This window comes from Hippopotamus amphibius, chromosome X (genome assembly GCF_030028045.1).
Source record: "Hippopotamus amphibius kiboko isolate mHipAmp2 chromosome X, mHipAmp2.hap2, whole genome shotgun sequence".
In the NCBI taxonomy this organism is placed as follows: Eukaryota; Metazoa; Chordata; class Mammalia; order Artiodactyla; family Hippopotamidae; genus Hippopotamus; species Hippopotamus amphibius.
This window is the reverse complement of record NC_080203.1, coordinates 77,075,288-77,097,147: the sequence shown is the minus strand read 5'-3', so window position 1 is coordinate 77,097,147 and position 21,860 is coordinate 77,075,288. Positions and strand designations below refer to the sequence as shown.

The 21,860-nt window shown below is 39.1% G+C and overlaps 1 protein-coding gene across 1 annotated transcript in view; it reads right to left on the bottom strand.

Annotated features, from left to right (window-relative positions):
- Window positions 1–21,860, bottom strand: part of TEX11 (testis expressed 11) — a 338,452-nt gene that overhangs the window by 276,815 nt on the left and 39,777 nt on the right. Inside the window, exons 5-6 of the mRNA XM_057717635.1 lie at window positions 4,650–4,734; window positions 586–665 (exon numbers count right to left, since the gene is read on the bottom strand). Of these exons, the coding sequence (XP_057573618.1) occupies window positions 586–665; window positions 4,650–4,734 (165 nt within the window). The remainder of the gene's footprint in view (window positions 1–585; window positions 666–4,649; window positions 4,735–21,860) is intronic.

Sequence of the window (21,860 nt, the reverse complement as noted above, 5' to 3'; positions counted from 1 at the left end):
GGTATTGGGTTTGTGTGAATAAAAAAGACACCCTGTCTTTTAGAGACGTACTGAAATATTTATGGGCAAAATAATGTTTTTTTGAATTTATTTGGGGTCAGAGGTTTGCTATTAGACGAGACATAGAACAAGAGTGGTTATGAGTTGATGATTACTCTAGCTGAGTGATGGGTAAATAGGGGAATCATACTATCTTTTCTATTTTGTGTGTACATTTGAGCTTTTCAATAAAATATTGTTTTAAAACACTAGGAAAAATATTTTCCATTAAAAAAACATACTTGCCTCTGGGGAGCAAGAAGGGGGTAGAAAGGGATGGAGCAGAAAACTATTTCTTTTTATTACTTTCATTACTTTTCACAAATTCTGAATTATAAGTTCAATATTTAGTTCATTGAATCACTGTAATAACAACTACAGTACCACTGAGACCTTTAATTGTAATAGATACAATCATTATAAAAGTAACATTGATAGAACTAAAGGATGTAATCCCCTTCCAGGTTTACACTAACTTCAGCCATCTTCACAGGAGTAATGACTATCTCACTGCATCTGCACTCTCCTAATTTAATTAGGACTTACCAAAATTTGTCCTCGAATAGCTTCTTCTGAAGCAGCTGAGCCGTCACACATAAGCACCAACTTGCAAGCAACATGCCATACTGCAAAACAGTAATGAGACACCTATAAACACAAAACATTCACTCTCCTTTTATATACACATATAAAGAGAAAAGAGGAGTGAAGTGAAACCACTTTTGTTGTTAAAAATAAGAATTTTAAAGGCCTTTATAAAAAATCAATTATTGGAAGTAAATGACCTGAAAATTACCAAATAAATCATTTGCTGTAGTCAGATACGTAATTTTCAAATTTTAATTTCTGCAGGTCTTAAATCCCAAAGACTCACATGATGCTCTTGTATGTACCATGCTGGCAGCAAAACAATTCTAAGTAGAATTGGAATCTAAAGCTATTCGACATCTGACAAAATTTCTGAACATCAGAATAGTTTAAGATTATTCTCCTAAAATGTGAAACTTTCTAAATGTATTATTTTCGGCAGATGAGGTAAAAGTTCTTGAAGCATAACTTAGAAAATACAGATACTTCATTACACACTTCATTTACCTGAAAATAGGAAAGCTTGAATAATTGTAACCTCTTTGTGTGGCTTCTTTCATCATAAAACATACCCAATTTTTTAAGATGACTTCATACATAATTGAAATAGTTGCCTTAATGTTATTAAAGCTCAGCAGCCATTCTACCTATGCTAATACCATTTTTAATTAATATTCCAATGAAAAGGAGAAGATGTGCCCAGCTTAAATTACAGGGTAATTGAAGTAATCAGATTTTTATTAACCATCACAAAATGTAAAATGTATTCATCCCTCAACAAATTTAATTTGTTTCTGGAAAAAAACTTTCAGTGAAATAATTTCTAAACATATATTTACATTGTCTTGCATTTCTAGTTTTGAAAATGTTTCCTTTATTTTTTTCAAAATTTACTGATTCTTCAGTACTCTCAAGGACCCTGATCAATTATTTCCCCACTCCAAAGACATCTTCAGTGCTTCCCTCTCAATTTACTCCTTCCCCTCTACCTTCAAATATATCCATCTCCCTTCCTTGAAAATATTCAACTAACCCCACTGTGCTTCAAGCTTCCATCCCATTTCTCCTCTTCCTCTCACTGCCAAACATCTTGAACTGAATGACCTGCTATCTCTATTTTATCACTACTCCCTCATCTCCTTAATGCCCAGCAATCTATTTTGCATCCTTACCACTTTACTAAAGCTGCACTCCCAAAGATCACCTTCCCTGACTTTACAGTAACATTTCACAATGATCATAACCTTTTTGAAAAACACTACTTCTTACGCCTCACTCTATCCTGGTTCAGCACTGAGCAGTGTCCTTCTGTGGGAAATGTCTTAGTCTAAGAACTTTGCTCCAGCCCCACATTCTTGATCCAGCTGTGTATAGTTATCACCAGTAAGCCTTCAGGCCAAAGGCAGCTGAGGCTAAGACAGAATGCTACTTCAGAATAAAGTGTTTTCTTTGTTGCTGTTGCTGTATCCTTGTCCTCTCATCAGCCTGTTCTTGGCCCCTCTTTACTATAAACATCTTGTTTAGGTGCTTGCTAACTGACTCCTTGCATCTGCCTTACTCTGCTCCATCAGTGCCCACAGCTTGATATTTGAATTGACTTTAGACAACATATAGATTTGCATCCTCTGGCACTTGTGAATTCTTTATTTTTACTGTTTATTTAGCTTTAACCCATTCTTTCCTAAATCCTTAAGCATAATGTATGCCTCATATCTTTGCTCTGGAGTCTTACCTTGTCCCTTTCACTTACTGCCTGCCATAACATGGTTTGACAATCCTATAAAGAAGTGTGTGAGTCTCCTCTAGAATATTTTGATTGCTCTTTGTGGTCTCCTAGCCTTACTCTTTTTCTTCCCAGTCCTTAACTGGAAGAATTAAGGTTAAAATCTCACTATTCTGTTCTCTCAATACAATTGGTTCTTAACACTTGGTGTGCATGAGAATTCCCGAGAAATTTTTTCAAATTACAGACATGCCCAGATTTCATCCAAAACCCCCAAAATCAAAACCTCCAATGGTGAGGCCTGGGCATCTGTATTTTATATTTTATTTTTATTTTATTTTATTTGTTTGTGCTGGGTCTTAGTTGCAGCAGGCGGGCTCCTTGGTTGCAGCTCGCTGGCTCCTTAGTTGCAGCACATGGGCTCCTTAGTTGTGGCATGCAAATTCTTAGTTGCTGCATGCATGCAGGATCTAGCTCCCCGACAGGGACTGAACCCGGGCCCCTTGCATTGGGAGCTCAGAGTCTTAACCACTGAGCCACCAGGGAAGTCCCTGGGCATCTGTAGCTTAAAAGACTCCACAGGTGACTCTCATTTATACCAATATTTAAGAACCACTGCTTTTTATTTTCTCTCTCAGAGAACGCAACAATTCTTGTGACTTCAACAATCATCTCCATGTGAATAACTATCAAATCTACAGGCAGCGCGACCTTTCTCAAAAGCTCCAGTCTCACATCTCCAACCTTACTGTCACCTCAAACACAACAGATCTAAAACTAAAGTTTACAAGTCATTCCTCTACTTCTGGCTTTCCTATTTCTGTTCACTGTTCCATAATTCTTTCCAATAATAAAAAATTGTAGTGCATAAATCTTAATGACTTTTTTGATCACATAACATCATCCAGGCACACTGAATTTGTTTTTGAGACGAAATATCTTCCAATCAACAGATTTTGAGAATAAAACTTTTTTAGATCGGAGGCTTCCTGCACTAAATCCTATTTTCCACTGTATCTTAAAAGTACCATACACATAATAAGCATCCAAATATCTAAGAACTGCTACATGCAGGGTCAGTACATTAGGAAAGGTCCTATGGCTGCAGCTCCTACTTCATCTACCAAATTCCCACTATTTGACAAGCAGTGAAAAACAGCCAGAGAAATGTTCCTTGATATGCAGAATGGGAGGAGTTTAGAATTAATGCATTTTAATATCACACAGTTCATCTGGGTAGTATAGTAAGTTTCTCCCACAGATGAATTTCCAACTCTTCCCTTCTCACAACTACAGGACCTAAGGTTTCTAGGAGCAATAATATTGACATTTACCTGAGAGTTAAAGAGACAGAACTGTTCTCTAAACATCCTAAAAGAGGAGTGGGCTAATAAGTATATTATTGACTATATTAACCACTAATTACCCTATACCTACACTGAAGTTGTATACAACTTGGTTTACATTCATAAAGATAAATACTTAGTATTAAATTCTATTTGTTGCATACAGACAAAGTTCATTTGTCTACAAAGCCAAGCACTCCAGAGATTCACCTTTTGGTTTGTTGCCTCAATGTATTCTTAATAACAGGGCAATATTCTTTCCATAAATGTATTAAGTGTCACTATTCTTGTTGAAAATCAGTAACTTATCAGCACACTAGACCCTGCCCATTTAGCAAAAGCATTCAAACTCTGCCAGACAGTGGATCACATTTAATATATCTAAGCAGATGAATATGGTCTGGGGTTTTGTTTCGTTGTTATTCTTGCTTGCTCTCACAAAAAAACTTCTACAAATTTCTCAGTAATTCAGTCCGATGTTAATCAACCCACCTCACGAAGAAACTATTCTTTACAGACTTTTTAATCTAAATTCCTCACATAGCAACATTTTTCATTGTTTTATTAATGGAGAGGAGAAACTACTATTTGATGGTTCTTCAGAATCCTGAAGATTCTGATCATCTCTTCTCCAGGAAAATAATTCGTGTCCTTTGACACTTCTTTAAGTTCTCATTTTCTCACCTCATTTTTAATCATCTTTGTTGTTCACCAGCAGACTATTTCTTGCAGTTACACTTTTAAATTTCTATTAATAAGGAGCTAACCTCTGAAAAACCATAAAACCAAGGCAGGGTTTGCTTGAGAAACCACTGCTTATGGGTTGTTTTGCTTAGTTTTCTTTTAACAAATCTGCATCTAAGAACTGGTCAAAATATTATTTAAACTGGAGGAACACAATCTAATGTATAATAAGAATACTCCTTATAATATGTCACAAAATATATACGTACATTTAGCTTTCTGCTCTTCATTTATAGCCAAACCTACTCTCTTGGTAACTGCCCAGTTCCACAGGTATATGGCCATTTCTTCAACCTGTACAACAGAAACATTTTCTTAGCCACTTAAAATACTGTCCACCTCCAATAATAATTTCTTTCTTGCATGTTTCACGTTTATGTGACTATTGTGGGTCATTTACAGGTCCTCCATAATCTATCCCATTTTACCTTTTCTTCCCCAAACTTACCCATTGTTAGAGTAATTATCTCACTGTCCCATGAACACGACTTGTTCATGCTTATCTATGCACCTTTATTCATACTGTAGGCTTCACCTGATATACCTCCTCCCATTAACTTCATGTAACTCAAATCCAAATCCAGCCTCACCAAGAACATACATGAAGTTTTCAGCAACCACTACAGTCTTCATTGATCCCCCTCTTCTTTGAATAAGTTTCACATAATTGAGCAATTAACTATGCTGCTTTGTATCATTTATTCTGTTTTTGTTGTTACTCTTCTTTCTCAACTAGGCTCCTTGATATCAAAGATCATACCTTACTCAATTTATGTAGCACTTATAGTACCTGCTAAAGTGCTAACTAAAGAATACACATTCAAATAATAAGATCTGTTGTTTTATTATGTTCTGTTCTAGGGAATGGGGGGGCAAGTATTCTAGTAGCTTCTTTGGGGGTTTATCTTTCTATCAGGTGGAGCGTAGTCAACTGGATGGAAAAATAAACCAAGCTCATATATCTCAAGAATAAAATTTGCAATAGGTTGGTTTCTGGCAAAGGACCTCTGAAGGCAATAGTTGGTCCTGGGTGGTACTATTGCCTGAGACCAATATGCCATAGCTCTGGCCTAAATCTCCCAGTGTGCTATAGTGACTATGATAGAAGATATATACCATTATCTCTTCATAAATGTACTGGTAGTAATATGACTAAGAAATAATAAATGGAAAAAAATTTTAAACACAATTTGTGTACAATAATGGTGCACAATTATATTTTAGTTTATTTTCTCCAGTGCCATTTTTTTCCCCTACAATTCCACATTTCCCTGATAAGCTTCCCTTTAAATGGATTATTTATTTAGCCATGGCCATCATTTCACTAACTATTCCGCAACTAATTATCATACTTACCTCCATCTCTCTCACATAGTATCCCCATGCCACAGTTGACCTAATGATGACTTTCACATGAAGTACTATTTGATTTGTTTCATCAAAAGCATATGGAGTTAATATTTGACTTCAAATTTCCCAGAGGAACAAATGGTATTTAGGGGGAAATACAAACATCCAGAATAAAACAGCTTAAAGCTGCCATTTTTGGTATTTTGGAAAGCAATTTGACAATATGTAAAAAGAGCCAAAAAATGTTCATGTCTTTTGACACAGTAATTGCTCTTCTAAGGCTATCATTTGGAAATAATCCAAAACATGGAGGGGATCCGCTCTGCACTTAATAGTGTTCCTCACATCATTACTTATAATAGTGAAAAATTAAGAATATAAGTATCCAATAATAGAGAAATACATAGAGAAATAATGATAAACCCACCAGATGGAATATTATTCAGCCATTTAAAATAGTGGTTGGGAGTCAAGATGGTGGTGTGGGAAGACAAATAGGTTGCCGGAGGCCGGCAGGGGACCTGAGGCCCAAGGAGACCTCAGGAACCCCAGAGCAACCGGATAAACCTGGGGGAAGTCAGGGGAGTGGGGAAGGGGAAGCTGGATGGGACCAGCCGCCCTGGAGGGTGGCTGGGTGAGGGGGGCAGTTCCCGCCTAGAGGGACCGTTGGGAGCTGGGGAGATCCAAAACTGCAATTGGGTTTCTCCCGCCCAGGAGGCCAGGACGCCTGCTGAGCTCCTGGGCCTGGTTGCCTGCTGGGCTCCCCAGCGGGGTCCTCCACCCTCCAAGGCCCCCTCCTGGCTGCCTGGGTCCTGGGGTTGTGGGAAGGAGGGAGGAGGGGTGAGGAGGTGGAGAGGCAGACAGGTGGAGGTGGGGGCTTTGAGATTGGGGGACAGGGAGGCAGGAAGGCATATTCCCTGCCCTCTTGGCCAGGGAGGCCGACTGGGCTCCCGGACCTGGTCCTTCACTCTCTGGGCCCCCCTCTGGAACGAGGGTCCTGGGGGTGTGGGGGGAGGGGGACAGGGCGGGGAGGAAGAGAGGAAGACAGTGGGGGTGGGAAGGGATCTCTCCAGGTCAGAAGAATAGGAGAGGTGCCGCCGGGTATTTCCTCCAGGCAGGTCCTCCACCTTCCAAGGCTTCTCCAGGCTGTTGGTCCTAGAAGTACAGGAGGGAAGCAGTGGGCGGGGGGGGGGGGGGGGGGGGGGAGAAGAGAGGCGGAATGGGGGAGGGACCCTCTGGGATCAGAGGATCAGGGGAGGAGCTGAAGGCGTTTCCGCTGCTCACTGGCCTGGGAAGCCTGCTGGGCTCCTGGGCCTGGTCTCCAACTCTCCAGGGTCCCCTCCCAGATGCGGTGGTCCCAGGGACTTTGGAGCGTGGCAGGGGAAGAGGAAGAGAGGCAGACTGGTGGCGGGACGTTCCAGGAGCAGAGGACCAGGGGAGGTGCAGAGGACCTTTCCCCTGCCTCCTTGGGCCTAGCAGGCCTGTTGGGCTCCCGAGTCTGGTCCTTCGGTCTCTCTGGCTGAATGGGTTGTACAGGCGTGGGAGGGAGGGAGGAGAGGAGAAGAGGAAGAGAGGTAGACAGCAGTGGGGGGAACCTTGCAGGACAGGAGGATCAGGGGAGACGCTGCGGGAAATCTCCCTACCCACTTAGCACCAGGAGGCCTGTTGTGCCCCCAGGCCTGGTCTTCAGTCCTCCAGGGGCCCCTCTAGGTCTCACTGTTCCTAGGGGTATAGAAGGAAAGCAGGGAAGAAGAGGAGAGGTGGGCAGGGGAGGGGGTCTTCTGGGATTGGAGGATCAAGAGAGGTGGATAAGGTATTTCCCCTGCCCACTAGCCCTGGGAAGCCTGCTAGGCACACGGACATGGTCTTTCACACTCCAGGGCTCCCTCCAGCTGCTTGGTACCTAGGACAGTGGGGGGTAGAGGAGAGGAAGAGAGGCAGACAGGGACCCTACGAGACTGGGAGATTTGGGGGAGTGCACAGGCGTTACCCTAGCCCAGATGGCCCTGGGAAGCCTGTTGGGCATGAGAATCTGGTCTCCAGCCTTCCAGCGCCCCCTGCAGCTGTGAGGGTCCCACAGAAATAGGAGGGAGGGGGTGCGGAAGAACAGAATCCAAGGTGGAGTGACCCTCTGAGATTGGAGGACTAGGGGAGGTGCCTAGCATTACTCCCACCAACTCAGGCCCAAGGAGCCTGCTGGGTACCTCGACTGGTCCTTTGCCCCCAGTAGCAGAGGCATTCCTGGGCCCCTCTGCCTCATTGGGCCTAAGCCCCATTCCCCACTACCCCTAGGGCCTTTTCTAAGCGTAGGCCCTGCCCATTGCCTAAACTCCCCCCAATCTTGTCTAAGCCCCGCCCCCAAAGCCAAGGCCTTTTCTGACTTTTTTTTTCTTTTTCTTTTTTTTTTCTTCCCACCATCTCACATAGGCGATTGAAGTTGTTTTACCTTCCAGTTGTTGCTCCATCTTTTTTTAAAATTTTTTCTAACACATCTGTTAGTTTCCTATTATCGTATTTTTCATCTTGCTATTCCTCTGCTGTTCTCTTACTTTATTTTTTAATTTTTTTCTTTTTCTTGCTCCACACGGCTTGTGGGATCTTGATTCACAAGCCCAGGCTCAGACCTGAGCTCCTGAGGTGGGAGCTCTAAGTCCAAAACATTGGACGAACAGGGAAACCCAGTTCCCAGGGAATATTCATCAGAGTGAGGTCTCCCAGAGTTTCTCACCTCAACACCAAGACCGAGCTATACTCAAGAGCCTACAAACTCCAGTGCTTGAAACATCAGGCCAAACACCCAGTGGGACAGGAACACGTTCCCAGCCATCCAAAGTGGGGGGAAAATGAGACGACAATAAAATATGTCACAGATGAAGGAACAAGGTAAAAATACACAAGACCAAATACATGAAGAGGAAATAGGAAAATTGCCTGAAAAAGAATTCAGAGAAATAATAGTAAAGATGATCCAAAATCTCAAAAACAAAACAGAGAAAATACAAGAAACAGATAATAAGGACTCAGAAGAACTAAAGAGCAAACAAACAGCAATAGATAACAACATAACTGAAATTAAAAATACTCTAGATGGTATAAACAGCAGAATAACTGAGGCAGAAGAACAAATAAGTGAGTTGGAAGATAGATTGGGGGAAATAACTGCCACAGAGCAGGAAAAAGAAAAAAAGAATAAAAAGAATGGAAGACAGTCTCAGAGACCGCGGGGACAACATTAAGTGCAGCAACATTTGAATCATAGGCATCCCAGAAGAAGAGGAAAAAAAGAAAGGGTCTGAGAAAATATTTCAAGAGGTTACAGTGGAAAACTTCCCCAACAGGCAAAAGGAAATAATTAACCAAGTCCAAGAAGCACAGAGAGTGCCATACAAAATAAACCTGAGGAGAAACACACCGAGGCACATATGAATCAAACTAACAACAATTAAACACAAAGAAAAAATATTAAAAGCAGCAACAGAAAAGCAACCAATAATACATAAGGGAAAACCCATAAGGATAACAGGTGATCTTTCTACAGAAACTCTGCAGGCCAGAAAGGAGTGGCAGGATACATTTAAAGTCTAAAAAGAGAAAAACCTACAGCCAAGAATACTCTACCCAGCAAGAATCTCATTCAGATTTGATGGAGAAATCAAAAGCTTTACAGACAAGCAAAGGTAAGAGAATTTAGCACCACCAAACCAGTCTTACAACAACTGCTAAAGGAACTTTTCTAAGTAGGAAACACAAGAGAAGGAAAAGACCTACAAAAACAAACCCAAAACAATTAAGAAAATGGTAATAGGAACACACATGTCAATAATCACCTTACATGCAAATGGATTAAATGCTCCAATCAAAAGACACAGACTGGCTGAAGGGATACAAAAACAAGACCCTTACATATGCTGTCTACAAGAAATCCACTTCAGATCAAGGGACACGTATAGACTGAAAGGAAGGAATTGGAAAAAGATATTCCATGCAAATGGAAGTCAAAAGAAAGCTGGAGTAGCAATACAATATCAGACAAATTATACTTTAAAGTAAAGACTATTACAAGAGACAAGGAAGGACACTACATAATGATCAAGGGATCAATTCAAGAAGATATAACAATTGGAAATATCTATGCACCCAACATAGGAGCACCTCAATACATAAGGCAAATGCTAACAGCCATAAAAAGGGAAACTGACAGCAACACAATAATAGTAGGAGATTTTAACACCCCACTTACACCAAAGAACAGATGATCCAAACAGAAAATAAATAAGGAAACACAAGCTTTCAGTGACACATTAGACCACCTAGACTTAATTGATATTTATAGGACATTCCATCCAAAAACTATAGAATACACTTTCTTCTCAAGTGCACACGGAACATTCTCCAGGGTAAATCCCATCTTGGGTCAGAAATCAAGCTGCGGTAAATTAAAAAAAACATGAAGTCATACCAAGCATTTTCCCTGACTACAACACCATGAAACTAGATATCAATTACCTGAAAAAAACTGTAAAAAATATAAACTCATGGAGACTAAACAATACACTATTGGGCTTCCTAGCTGGTGCAGTGGTTGAGAATCCGCCTGCCAATGCAGGGGACACAGGTTCGATCCCTGGTACAGGAAGATCGCACATGCCGTGGAGCAACTAAGCCCGTGCGCCACAACTATTGAGCCTGTGCTTTAGAGCCCATGAGCCACAACTATTGAGCCCATGTGCTGCAACTACTGAAGCCCATGCGCCTAGAGCCTGTGCTCCACAACAAGAGAAGCCACGCAATGAGCAGCCCGCGCACCACAACAAAGAGTAGCCCCCACTCACCGCAACTAAAAAGAAAGCCCGCACACAGCAAAAAAGACCCAACACAGCCAATAAAATAAATAAATAAATAAATAAATAAATAAATAAATAAATAAATTTAAAAACAAAAACAAACAAAAAACAATACACTATTAAAGAACCAAGAAATCACTGAAGAAATCAAAGAGGAAGTCAAAAAATATCTAGAAACAAATGACAATGAAAACACAACAAACCAAAACCTATGGGATGCAGCAAAAGCAGTTCTAGGTGGGAAGTTCATAGCAATACAGTCCTACCTCAAGCAACAAGAAAAATATCGAATAAACCATCTAAACTTACACTTAAAACAATTAGAGAAAGGAGAACCAAAAAAACCCCAAATGAGCAGAAGGAAAGAAATCATAAAGACGAGATCAGAAATAAATGAAAAAGAAAGGAAGGAAGCAATAGCAAAGATCAATAAAAGCTGCTTCTCTGAGAAGATAAACAAAATTGATAAACCATTAGCCAAACTTATCAGGAAAGAAAGGGAGAAGACGCAAATCAACAGAATTAGAAATAAAAAAGGAGAAGTAGCAACGGACACCACAGAAATACAAAAGATCAGGAGAGACTACTGCAAGCAACTATATGCCAATAAATTGGATAACCTGGAAGAAATGAATAAATACTTAGAAAAGTACAATCCTCAAAGACTGAACCAGGAAGAAATAGAAAATATGAACAGACCAATCACAAGTACGGAAATTGGGACTGTGATTAAAATCTCCCAACAAACAAAAGTCCAGGGCCAGATGGATTCACAGGCGAGTTTTATCAAACATTTAGAGAAGAGCTAACATCTATCCTTCTAAAACTTTCCCAAAAAAGAGCAGAAAGAGGAACACTCCCAAACTCATTCTACGAGGCCACCATCACCCTGATACCAAACCAGGCAAAGATGTCACAAAAAAAACAAAATTACAGGCCTATATCCCTGATGAATATAGATGCCAAAATCCTCAACAAAATACTAGCTAACAGAATCCAACAGCACATTAAAAAGATCATACACCATGATCAAGTGGGGTTTATCCCTGGAATGCAAGGATTCTTCAATATATGAAAATCAATCAATGTGATACATCATATTAACAAAGTGAAGGATAAAAACCATATGATCATCTCAATAGATACAGAAACAGCTTTTGACAAAATTCAACATCCATTTATGATAAAAACACTCCAGAAAATGGACATAGAAGGAAATTACCTGAACATAATAAAAGCCATATATGAGAAACCAAAAGCCAACATCATTCTAAATGGTGAAAAACTGAAAGCATTCCCTATAAGGACAGAACAAGACAAGGGTGCCCACTCTCACCACTATTATTCAACATACTTTGGAAGTGTTAGCCACAGCAATCGGAGAAGAAAACAACATAAAAGGAATCCAAATTGAAAAAGAAGTAAAACTGTCACTCTTTGCAGGTGACATGATATTATACATAGAAAACCCTAAATATTCTACCAGAAAACTGCTAGCACTAATCGATGAATTTAGTAAAGTAGCAGGATATAAAGTTAATGCACAGAAATCTCTTGCATTCCTATACACTAACAGCAAAAGAACAGAAAGAGAAATTAAGGAAACTCTCACATTTACCATTGCAACAAAAAGAGTAAAATACCTAGGAATAAACATACCTAAGGAGGCAAAAGACCTATATGCAGAAAACTATAAGACACAGATGAAAGAAATCAAAGACGATACAGACAGATGGAGGGATATATCATATTCTTGGATTGGAAGAATCAATACTGTGAAAATGACTATACTACCCAAAGCAACTTACAGATTCAAAGCAATCCCTATCAAATTACCAAGGGCATTTTTCACAGAACTAGAACAAGAAATTTTACAGCTTGTATGGAAATGCAGAAGACCCCGAATAGCCAAAGCAATCTTGAGAAGGAAAGACAGAGTTGGTGGAATTCGGCTTCCTGACTTCAAACTATACTACAAGACCACATTGATCAAGACAATACAGTACTGGCACAAAAACAGAAACGTAGATCAATGGAACAAAATAGAGAACCCACAGGTAAACCCACACACATATGGTCAACTTATCTTTGACAAAGGAGGCAAGAATATACAATGGAAAAAAAAATGGAAAAAAGACAGCCTCTTCAATAAGTGGTGCTGGAAAAACTGGACAGCTACATGCAAAAGAATGAAATTAGAACACTTCCTAACACCATACACACAAATAAACTCAACATGGATTAAAGAGCTAAATGTAAGGCCAGACACTATAAAACTCTTAGAGGAAAACATAGGCAGAACGCTCTATGACATACATCAAAGCAAGATCCTTTGTGACCCACCTCTTAGAATAATGGAAATAAAGTCAAGAATAAACAAATGGGACCTAATGAGACTTAAAAGCTTTTGTACAGCGAAAGAAACCATAAACAAGACAAGAAGACAGCCCTCAGAATGGGAGAAAGTACTTACCAATCAAACAATGGACAAAGGATTAATCTCCAAAATATATAAGCAGCGCATGCAACTTAATACCAAAAAAGCAAATAACCCAATCCACAAATGGTTGGATAACCTAAACAGACATTTTTCCAAAGAAGACATGCAGATGGCTAACAAACACATGAAAAGATGCTCAACATCACTAATCATTAGAGAAATGCAAGTCAAAGCCCCAAAGAGGTATCATCTCACTCCGGTCAGAACAGCCATCACCAAAAAATCTAGAAACTATAAATGTTGGAGAGGGTGTGGGGAAAAGGGAACTCTCCTGCACTGTTGGTGGGAATGTAAGCTGGTACAGCCTCTGTGAAAAACAGTTTGGAGGTTCCTTAAAAAACTAAAAATAGAACTACCATATGACCCAGTAATCCCAGTGCTGGGCATATACCCAGAGAAAACCATAATCCCAGAAGAAACATGGACCATAATGTTCATTGCAGCACTGTTTACAGTAGCCAGGACATGGAAGCAACCTAAATGCTCACCAACAGATGAATGGATAAAGAAGATGTGGCACATATGTACAATGGAATATTACTCAGCCATAAAAAGGAACAAAATTGAACTATATGTAATGAGGTGGATAGACCTAAAGACTGTCATACAGAGCGAAGTAAGCCAGAAAGAGAGAAACAAATATGAGTATGGTAACTGATATATATGGACTCTGAAGAAATAGTACTGATGAACCCAGTGACAGGGCAAGAGTGGAGATGCAGATGTAGAGAATGGACTTGAGGACACAGGGCTGGGGTGAGGAGCGGGGGGCGAAGGGGAAGCTGGGATGAAGTGAGAGAGTCGCACAGACATAGATACACTACCAACTGTAAAGTAGATAGCTAGTGGGAAGTTGCTGTATAACAAAGGGAGATCCACTAGATGATGGGTGATGCCTTAGAAGGCCAGGACAAGGGAGGGTGGAACGGAGTCGCAGGAGGGAGGGGATATGGGGATATATGTATAAATACAGCTGATTCACTTTGGTGTACCTCAAAAACTGGTACAAGTGTGTAAAGCAATTATTTTCCAATAAAGAGCTTAAAATAATAATAATAAAAGAAAAGAAAGGGAAAAAAAGAAAAGAAAAGAAAGTAGCGGTCACGGGGACTTCCCTGGTGGTCCAGTGGGTAAGATTCTGAGCTCTCAATGCAGGGGGCCCAGGTATGATTCCAGGTTGGGGAACTAGATCCCACATGCATGCTGCAACTAAGGGTCCCACATGCCACAACTAAACATGTCACAGCGAAGATCCCACGTGGTGCAACTAAGACCCAGCACAGTTAAAAAACAACAACAAAAAAAGGCAGCAGTGAATTCTTAAAAAATAATAAAATAAAATAAAATAGTGGTCACATTTGCACAATAACAGACATACAGATCAATGAAACACAGTAGAGATACCAGAAATAACCCACACACCTATGGTCAATTAACCTATGACAAAGACAAAGGAGGCAAGAATATACAATGGAGAAAAGACAGCTGCTTTGGGAAGTGGTGTTGGGAAAGCTGGAAAGCCACATGTAAATCCATGAAGTTAGAACACTCCCTCACACCATATACAGAAATAAACTCAAAATGGCTTAAAGACTTAAAAGAAGACATGACACCATAAAACTCCTAGAAGAGAACATAGGCAAAACATTCTCAGACATAAATCGCAGCAAAAACTTCTTAGATCTGTCTCCCAACGCAAAAGAAATAAAAGCAAAATTAAACAAATGAGACCTAATTAAACTTAAAAGCTTTTCCACAGCAAAAAAAAAAAAAAATCAACAAAATGAAAAGACAACCTACAGAATGGGAGAAAATATTTACAAATCATGTGACTGATAAGGGGTTAATATCCAAAATATACAAACAGTTCATACAACTCATTATTGAAAAAACAAACAACCCAATCAAAAAAAAAAAAAGGGGGGTAGAAGACCTAAATAGACATTTCTCCAAAGAAGACATACAGGCCAACAGGCACATAAAAAGATGTTCAATATCACAAATTATTAGAGAAATGCAAATCAAAACCACAATGAGGCATTACCTCACAACAGTCAGAATGGCCATCTTAAAAAAATCTACAAATAATAAATGCTGGAGAGTGTTAAAAAAAAAAAAAGGGAACACTCATACACTGCTTTTGGGGGCGGGGGCAGGGCTGCGTTAGGTTTTTTTTTGCTGCACACAGGCTTTCTCGCATGAGCTTTCTCAGGCTTTCTCTAGTTGCAGAGAGCAGGGGCTACTCTTCATTGTGGTGCACGGGCTTCTCACTGCAATGGCTTCTCTTGTTGCAGAGCACGGGCTCTAGGCATGCGGGCTTCAGTAGTTACAGCATGTGGGCTCAGTAGTTGTGGCTCACGGGTTTAGTTGCTCCACAGCATGTGGGATCTTCCCAGACCAGGGATCAAACCTGTGTCCCCTGCATTGGCAGGCGGATTCTTTACCACTGCGCTACCAGGGAAGTCCCTCATACACTGTTGCTGGGAATAAAAATTGGTGCAGCCACTACGGAAAACAGTATTGAGGTTCCTTAAAAGACGAAAAACAGAGCTACTATATGATCCAGCAAGCCTACTCCTGGGTATATATCCAGAGAAAACAAAAACTCTAATTCAAAAAGGTATACACATCCCCAATGTACATAGCAGCACCATTTAGACATGGAAACAACCCAAGTGCCCATCAAGAGAGGATTGGCTTAAGAACATGTGGTCTATATATATATACAATGGAATATCAGTCACAAAAGGAATGAAATATTGCCATTTCCAACAACACGGATGGACCTAGAAAATATTACACTTAGTGAAGTAAGTCAGACAGGGAAAGTCAAATACTAAATGATATCACTTATATGTGGAATCTAAAAAATAAAAAAAATGAATAGTGGGCACAAAAACGTTTTAATGTAGGAAAATGTTACATGTCTAGTGGAAAAAAGAAAGATAGAAAATTGTATTTACAAAAGTTTTACAAATGTAAATTTTACCTCAATGAAGAGCTATAATAAAATATTGCATCTTAGTTAATGATATGCATGCTAAAGTAATTAGGGGTAAAGTATGCTCATTTCTGCAACTCACTTTGAAATGCATCCAAGAAACAGATTAGTTGATGAAGTGATGACTATGTGATAAAGTAAAATACAGTAAAGTGTTAACAACTGTAGAATCTAAGTGGCTATTATACTGAAGTCTAATACAAAATTCTTTAATTTTTCCAGTTCAAAAATCTGTATAATAAAAATTTTAGGAAAACAGAAGAAATTGTCTTTTATGATGCCAAAAGTATTACATGTACACTACATTTATAGCTATATAAATTTTATTCATTTTTTTAAAAAATTTTTGGCCATGCCACACAGCTTACAGGATCTTAGTTCCCCAATCAGGGATCAAACCTATGTCCCCTGCAGTGGAAACACAGAGTCTTAACCACTGGACCACAAGAGAATCACCTATAAATTTTAAGTATTGAAGTTATTAAAGAAAATATATAAAATGAATGTAGTAATACTGGAGTGAAGTGATTACAGGTGATTTTTTTTTCTCCGTTTTCAATCTTTATGTGAAGTTATATTACATATGTTTTAAGTATTTTTTTGTATTTTTCCATATTGTGTTAGAAAGAAAAGGGTAATGATTCAAAGAAATGGAAAGATATCCCATGCTCTTGGATCGGAAGAATTAATATTGTTAAAACGGCCATACTACCCAAAGAAATCTACAGTTTTAACATGATCCCTATCAAATTACCCATGACATTTTTCACACAGCTAGAATAATCCTAGAATTTATATGAAACCACAAAGGACCTAGAATTGCCAAAGCAATCAGGAGGAAAAAGAACAAAGCTGGAGGCACAACTCTCCCAGACTTCAGAAAACACTACAAGGCCACAGTGATCAAAACAGCGTAGTACTGGCACAAAAACAGACATATGGATTAATGGAACAGAATAGAGAGACCAGAAATAAACCCACACACCTACAGTCAATTAATCTTCAACAAAGAAGGCAAAAAATATACAATGGAGAAAAGGCAGTCTTTCCAGCAGGTGGTGATGGGAAAGCTACATGTAAATCCATGAAATGAGAACACTCCCTCACACCATATACAGAAATAAATTCAAAATGGCTTAAAGACTTAAATATAAGACATGACGCCACAAAACTCCTAGAAGACAACATAGGTAAAACATTCTCAGACATAAATTGTAGCAATGTTTTCTCAGGTCAGTCTCCCAAGGCAAAAGAAATAAAAGCAAAAATGAACAAATGGGACCTACTCAAACTTAAAAGCTTTTGCACAGCAAAGGAAACCATCAACAAAGCAAAAAGACAACCTATGGACTGGGAGAAAATATTTGCAAACGATTTGACTGACAAGGGCTTAATTTCCAAAAATACAAGTAGCTCATAACACTCAATACTGAAAAAAACAAACATCCCAATCAAAAAATGGGCAGAAGATCTAAACAGACATTTCTCCAAAGAAGACATACAGATGGCCAACAAGCACATGAAAACATGCTCAACATCTCTAACTATCAGATAAATGCAAATCAAAACTACAATGAGGTATCAGCTCATACAAGTCAGAATGGCCATCATCAAAAGTCTACAAATAATAAATGCTAAAGATGGTGTGGAGAACAAGGAACCCTCATAAACTGTTGGTGGGAATGTAAATTCATTCTGCCACTATGGAGAACAGTATGGAAGTTCCTTAAAAAAACAAATAGTGGAGTTCCTGTATGCTCTAGCAATCTCAATCCTGGGCATATATTCAGAGAAGATAAAAACTCTAATTCAAAAATATATGTGTACCCCAAAATGTTCACAATAGCCAAGACATGGAAGCAACCTAAGTGTCCATCAACAGACGAATGGATAAAGAAAATGTGGTATATATACATACAATGAAATGCTACTCAGCCACAAAAAAGGAGGGAGTTCCCTGGTTGCCTAGTGGTTAGGACTCCAGTTTTTCACTGCCATGGACTCAGTTCAGTCCCTGGTCAGGGAACTGAGATCATGCAAACCATGCAGCATGGCCAAAAAAATAAAAAGAACGAAATAATGCCATGTTCAGCAACATGGATGGACCTAGAGTTTATCATACTAAGTGAAGTAAGTCAGACAAAGACAAATATCATATGATATCACTTATATATGGAATCTAAAAAAATGGTACAAATGAGCTTATTTACAAAACAGAAACAGACTCACAGACATAGAAAACAAACTTATGGTTACCAAAGGGGAAAGGTGGAGGAGGGATAAATTAGGAGTTTGGGATTAACAGATATACACTATTATATATAAAACAGATAAACAACAAAGACCAACTGTATAGCTCAGGGAACTATATTCAGTGTTTTGCAATAATCTATAATGGAAAAGAATCTGAAAAAGAACATACATCTGAATCACTTTGCTGTACACCTGAAACTAACACAATATTGTAAGTCAACTATACTTCAATAAAATTTTTTTTAATTTTAAAAAAATTACATTGCAGGGACTTCCCTGGTGGTCCAGTGGTTAAGAATCCATCTTGCAGTAATACAAAAAGCCCCCTGAGGGCTGGCCTTCATGCGCCTTATGCCAGGCACCAGTAAAGAATCACACTTAGGCTAGATTTCCTACACTCGTGGCTGCTGGCATCCTTGAACACTGGTGTCATTGCAGGGGCTCCCATGATCCAAGCAGGGTGCTAGTGCTGACTCACATGCAGGGGGAGGAGCCACTATTGTACCCTCTCTCTCCCCACATGCTGGTGCCTGCAGATGAACAATAAAGTAAGCCCTCACTGAAGCAGACCCAAGAACACCCGAGGCAGCCTTAGGACCAGACTCTTATGGCTGGGCCACACAAAGAGGCAGGACAAAACAAAAGCTGAATGCCAGGGACAGGGGGACTAAGGAAGAGGCTCTAAAATCTTTCCAAAAGCTATACAAGCTATAGACTAAATCCCTGCAATCAGCTAGGTAGACCCTATGTCTTTGGAATATCTGAGTAGACAATGAATGTTTCCACAAATGAAAAAGGTCTAGCTCTGGCAGCTGTGGACTTTCGGAGCAAACACACAGGAATTCGGCCAGATCAGAGCCTAAGTGGACCCCACAGGATCCACAGCAGGTCCAGAATCCAATCCAGAGGCAGAGGAGGTCCTCGTGGGGAGGCAAAGGTAGCCTGTGGCTCAAGGCATGTACAAGGACACTTTCAGCTGAGACCCCAAGGAAACAGAATTATTACTATTAATTCTATTGTTTTCATCCATTCTGTTGTCGGTTCTGGCTTTTTTTTTAAATTACGATTTTAGTCTTATGGGGGTTTATAACATACTTTTTCATTCTATTTTTTACTTTTATTTTTATTATTATTCTTTTTACATATTTCTTTTTTTTTTCTTTTTACACATTTCTATTCCTACTTGGCATCTCTGATGTGTTAAGTTCTTTACCCCTATCTTTGTTGTCTTCTTTACCTTTAATACATTTCTATTTTATATTTTCTTTTCCTTTTTATATTCCCACTTATGCTATGCTTTTCTGTTGCTCTGTTTTACCTCTTTTTATTTTATTTTGTTTCATTTTCTCTTAGTATATTTTTAATCATTATTATTTGCTCTGCTCTGTTTCCTTGCTTTATTCTTCAGTCAACAGACTGGTTTGGTTTTGGATTTTGGTTTCATTTTTATCTTAGTTCTAATTCTAATTATTTGATTTCTTTTTATGGCTCTTCAGTCCATCTGGTTGTTCTCTTGCTCTTTGTTATATTTGGTTCTTGTTTCTATTTAGTCCCTGTTATATTTGGTCCTTGCATTCACAATTCCTCTGGGATTTTGTTTGTCGTTTTTTTTTTTTCTTTTTCTTTTCTCTTCCTTTTCAAATTTTCTTATATATTTCCATTTCTACATTGCTCTTCTGTTGTTCTGTTTTCATTCCCCTTGTTCATTTTTTTTCTTTTTTTAATCATTCCTGTTGGTTTGTTTTGTTTCTGTGCATCAGTCTTCAGTTGGTACTCTGCTTTGGTTTTCTTTTTTCGGCTTTGAGTTTTTCTTGGTTTTCTTTATAACTGATTTCGTTCTGGGGTTCTTCTGTCTGGCTGTTCTAGTGTTTTATGTTTTCTTGGGTTCTGTTTTTGTTTCCCTTGTGAGTATATGAGTATCCTTGTTTCAGTATTTGTTTGATTTAACTTTTTACCATTAGTCTAGGGCTTGGTTAATCTTTTCTAATCCCCTTTGTTGCCAGGACAAGCGATCTGTGGGGTCTTGATTCCTTGACCAGAAGTTGGCCTGGAGGCTCTGGGGAGGAAGCACTAAGTCCAGGACACTGGACCACTAGAGAATCTCTGGCCACAGGGAATTTAATCACAGAGAGCTCTCACGGAAGCCTATATCAGAGTATAAGACCTGGCTTTGCCAGAATGCCTGCAACTGCCAGTGCTGGATACCTCACACCAAACTACAAACAAGACTACAAAAGGCCATACTAAGCTCACAGATACCCCAAAGCACACCACCTGACACAGCCCTGCTCATCAAAGGGAAAACACTCAGATCCACCCACCAGAATGCAGGTACCAATCCCTCCCATTTGGAAGCCTACTTAGTACACTGGACCAATCCCACCACAAGGGGCAGAGAACAGAAGTGAGAGGAATTACGACTAGGCAGCCTAGAGAAAAGAAATCTCAAATACTGTAAATCTGACAAAATGAGAAAACAAAGAAACACCTTGCAAGCAAAGGAGCAAGATAAAAACCCACAAGACAAAATAAATGCAGAAAAAAATGGGCAAACTGCCTGAAAAAGAATTCAAAGTGATAATAGTAAAGATGACTCAAAATTTTGAAAAGAAAATACAAGAAACATTCAACAAGGACCTAGAAGACCTAGAGAGGAAACAAATAGTAATGAATAACACAATAACTGAAATTAAAAATATTCTAGATGGAATCAACAGCAGAATAATTGAGCATAAGAATGAGTAAGTGAGTTGGAAGACAGAATGGTGGAAATAACGTGCATAGAGCAGGAAAAAGGAGAAAACAATAAAAAGAATGGAGGACAGTCTCTGAGATATCGGGGACAACATTAAGTGCACCAACGATCGAATCATAGATAACCCAGAAGAAGAAGAAAAAAGGAAAGAATCTGAAAATATTTGAAGAGATTATAGTCGAAAATTTCCCTAATGTGGGAAAGGAATTAGTCAACCAAGTCCAAGAAGTACAGAGTCCCATATAGAATAAACCCAAGGAGAAACACACCAAGGCACATATCAAATTAACAAAAATTAAACACACAGAAAAAACATTAAAGCACCAAGAGAAAACCAACAAATGACATATAACGGAAAACTCAAGAGAATAACAGCTGATCTCTCTGTAGAAACTCTGCAGGCCAGAAAGGAGTGGCAGGATACATTTAAAGTCTAAAAAGAGAAAAACCTACAGCCACAAATACTCTATCCAGCAAGAATCTCATTCAAATTTGAAGGAGAAATCAAAAGTTTTGCAGAAAAGCAAAAGTTATGAGAATTCATCAGCATCAAACTAGACTTACAACAATTGTTAAAGGAACTTCTCTAGGCAGGAAACACAAGAGAAGGAAAAGACCTACAAAAACAAATCCAAAACAATTAAGAAAATGGTAATAGGAACACACATGTCAATAATCACCTTACATGCAAATGGATTAAATGCTCCAATCAAAAGA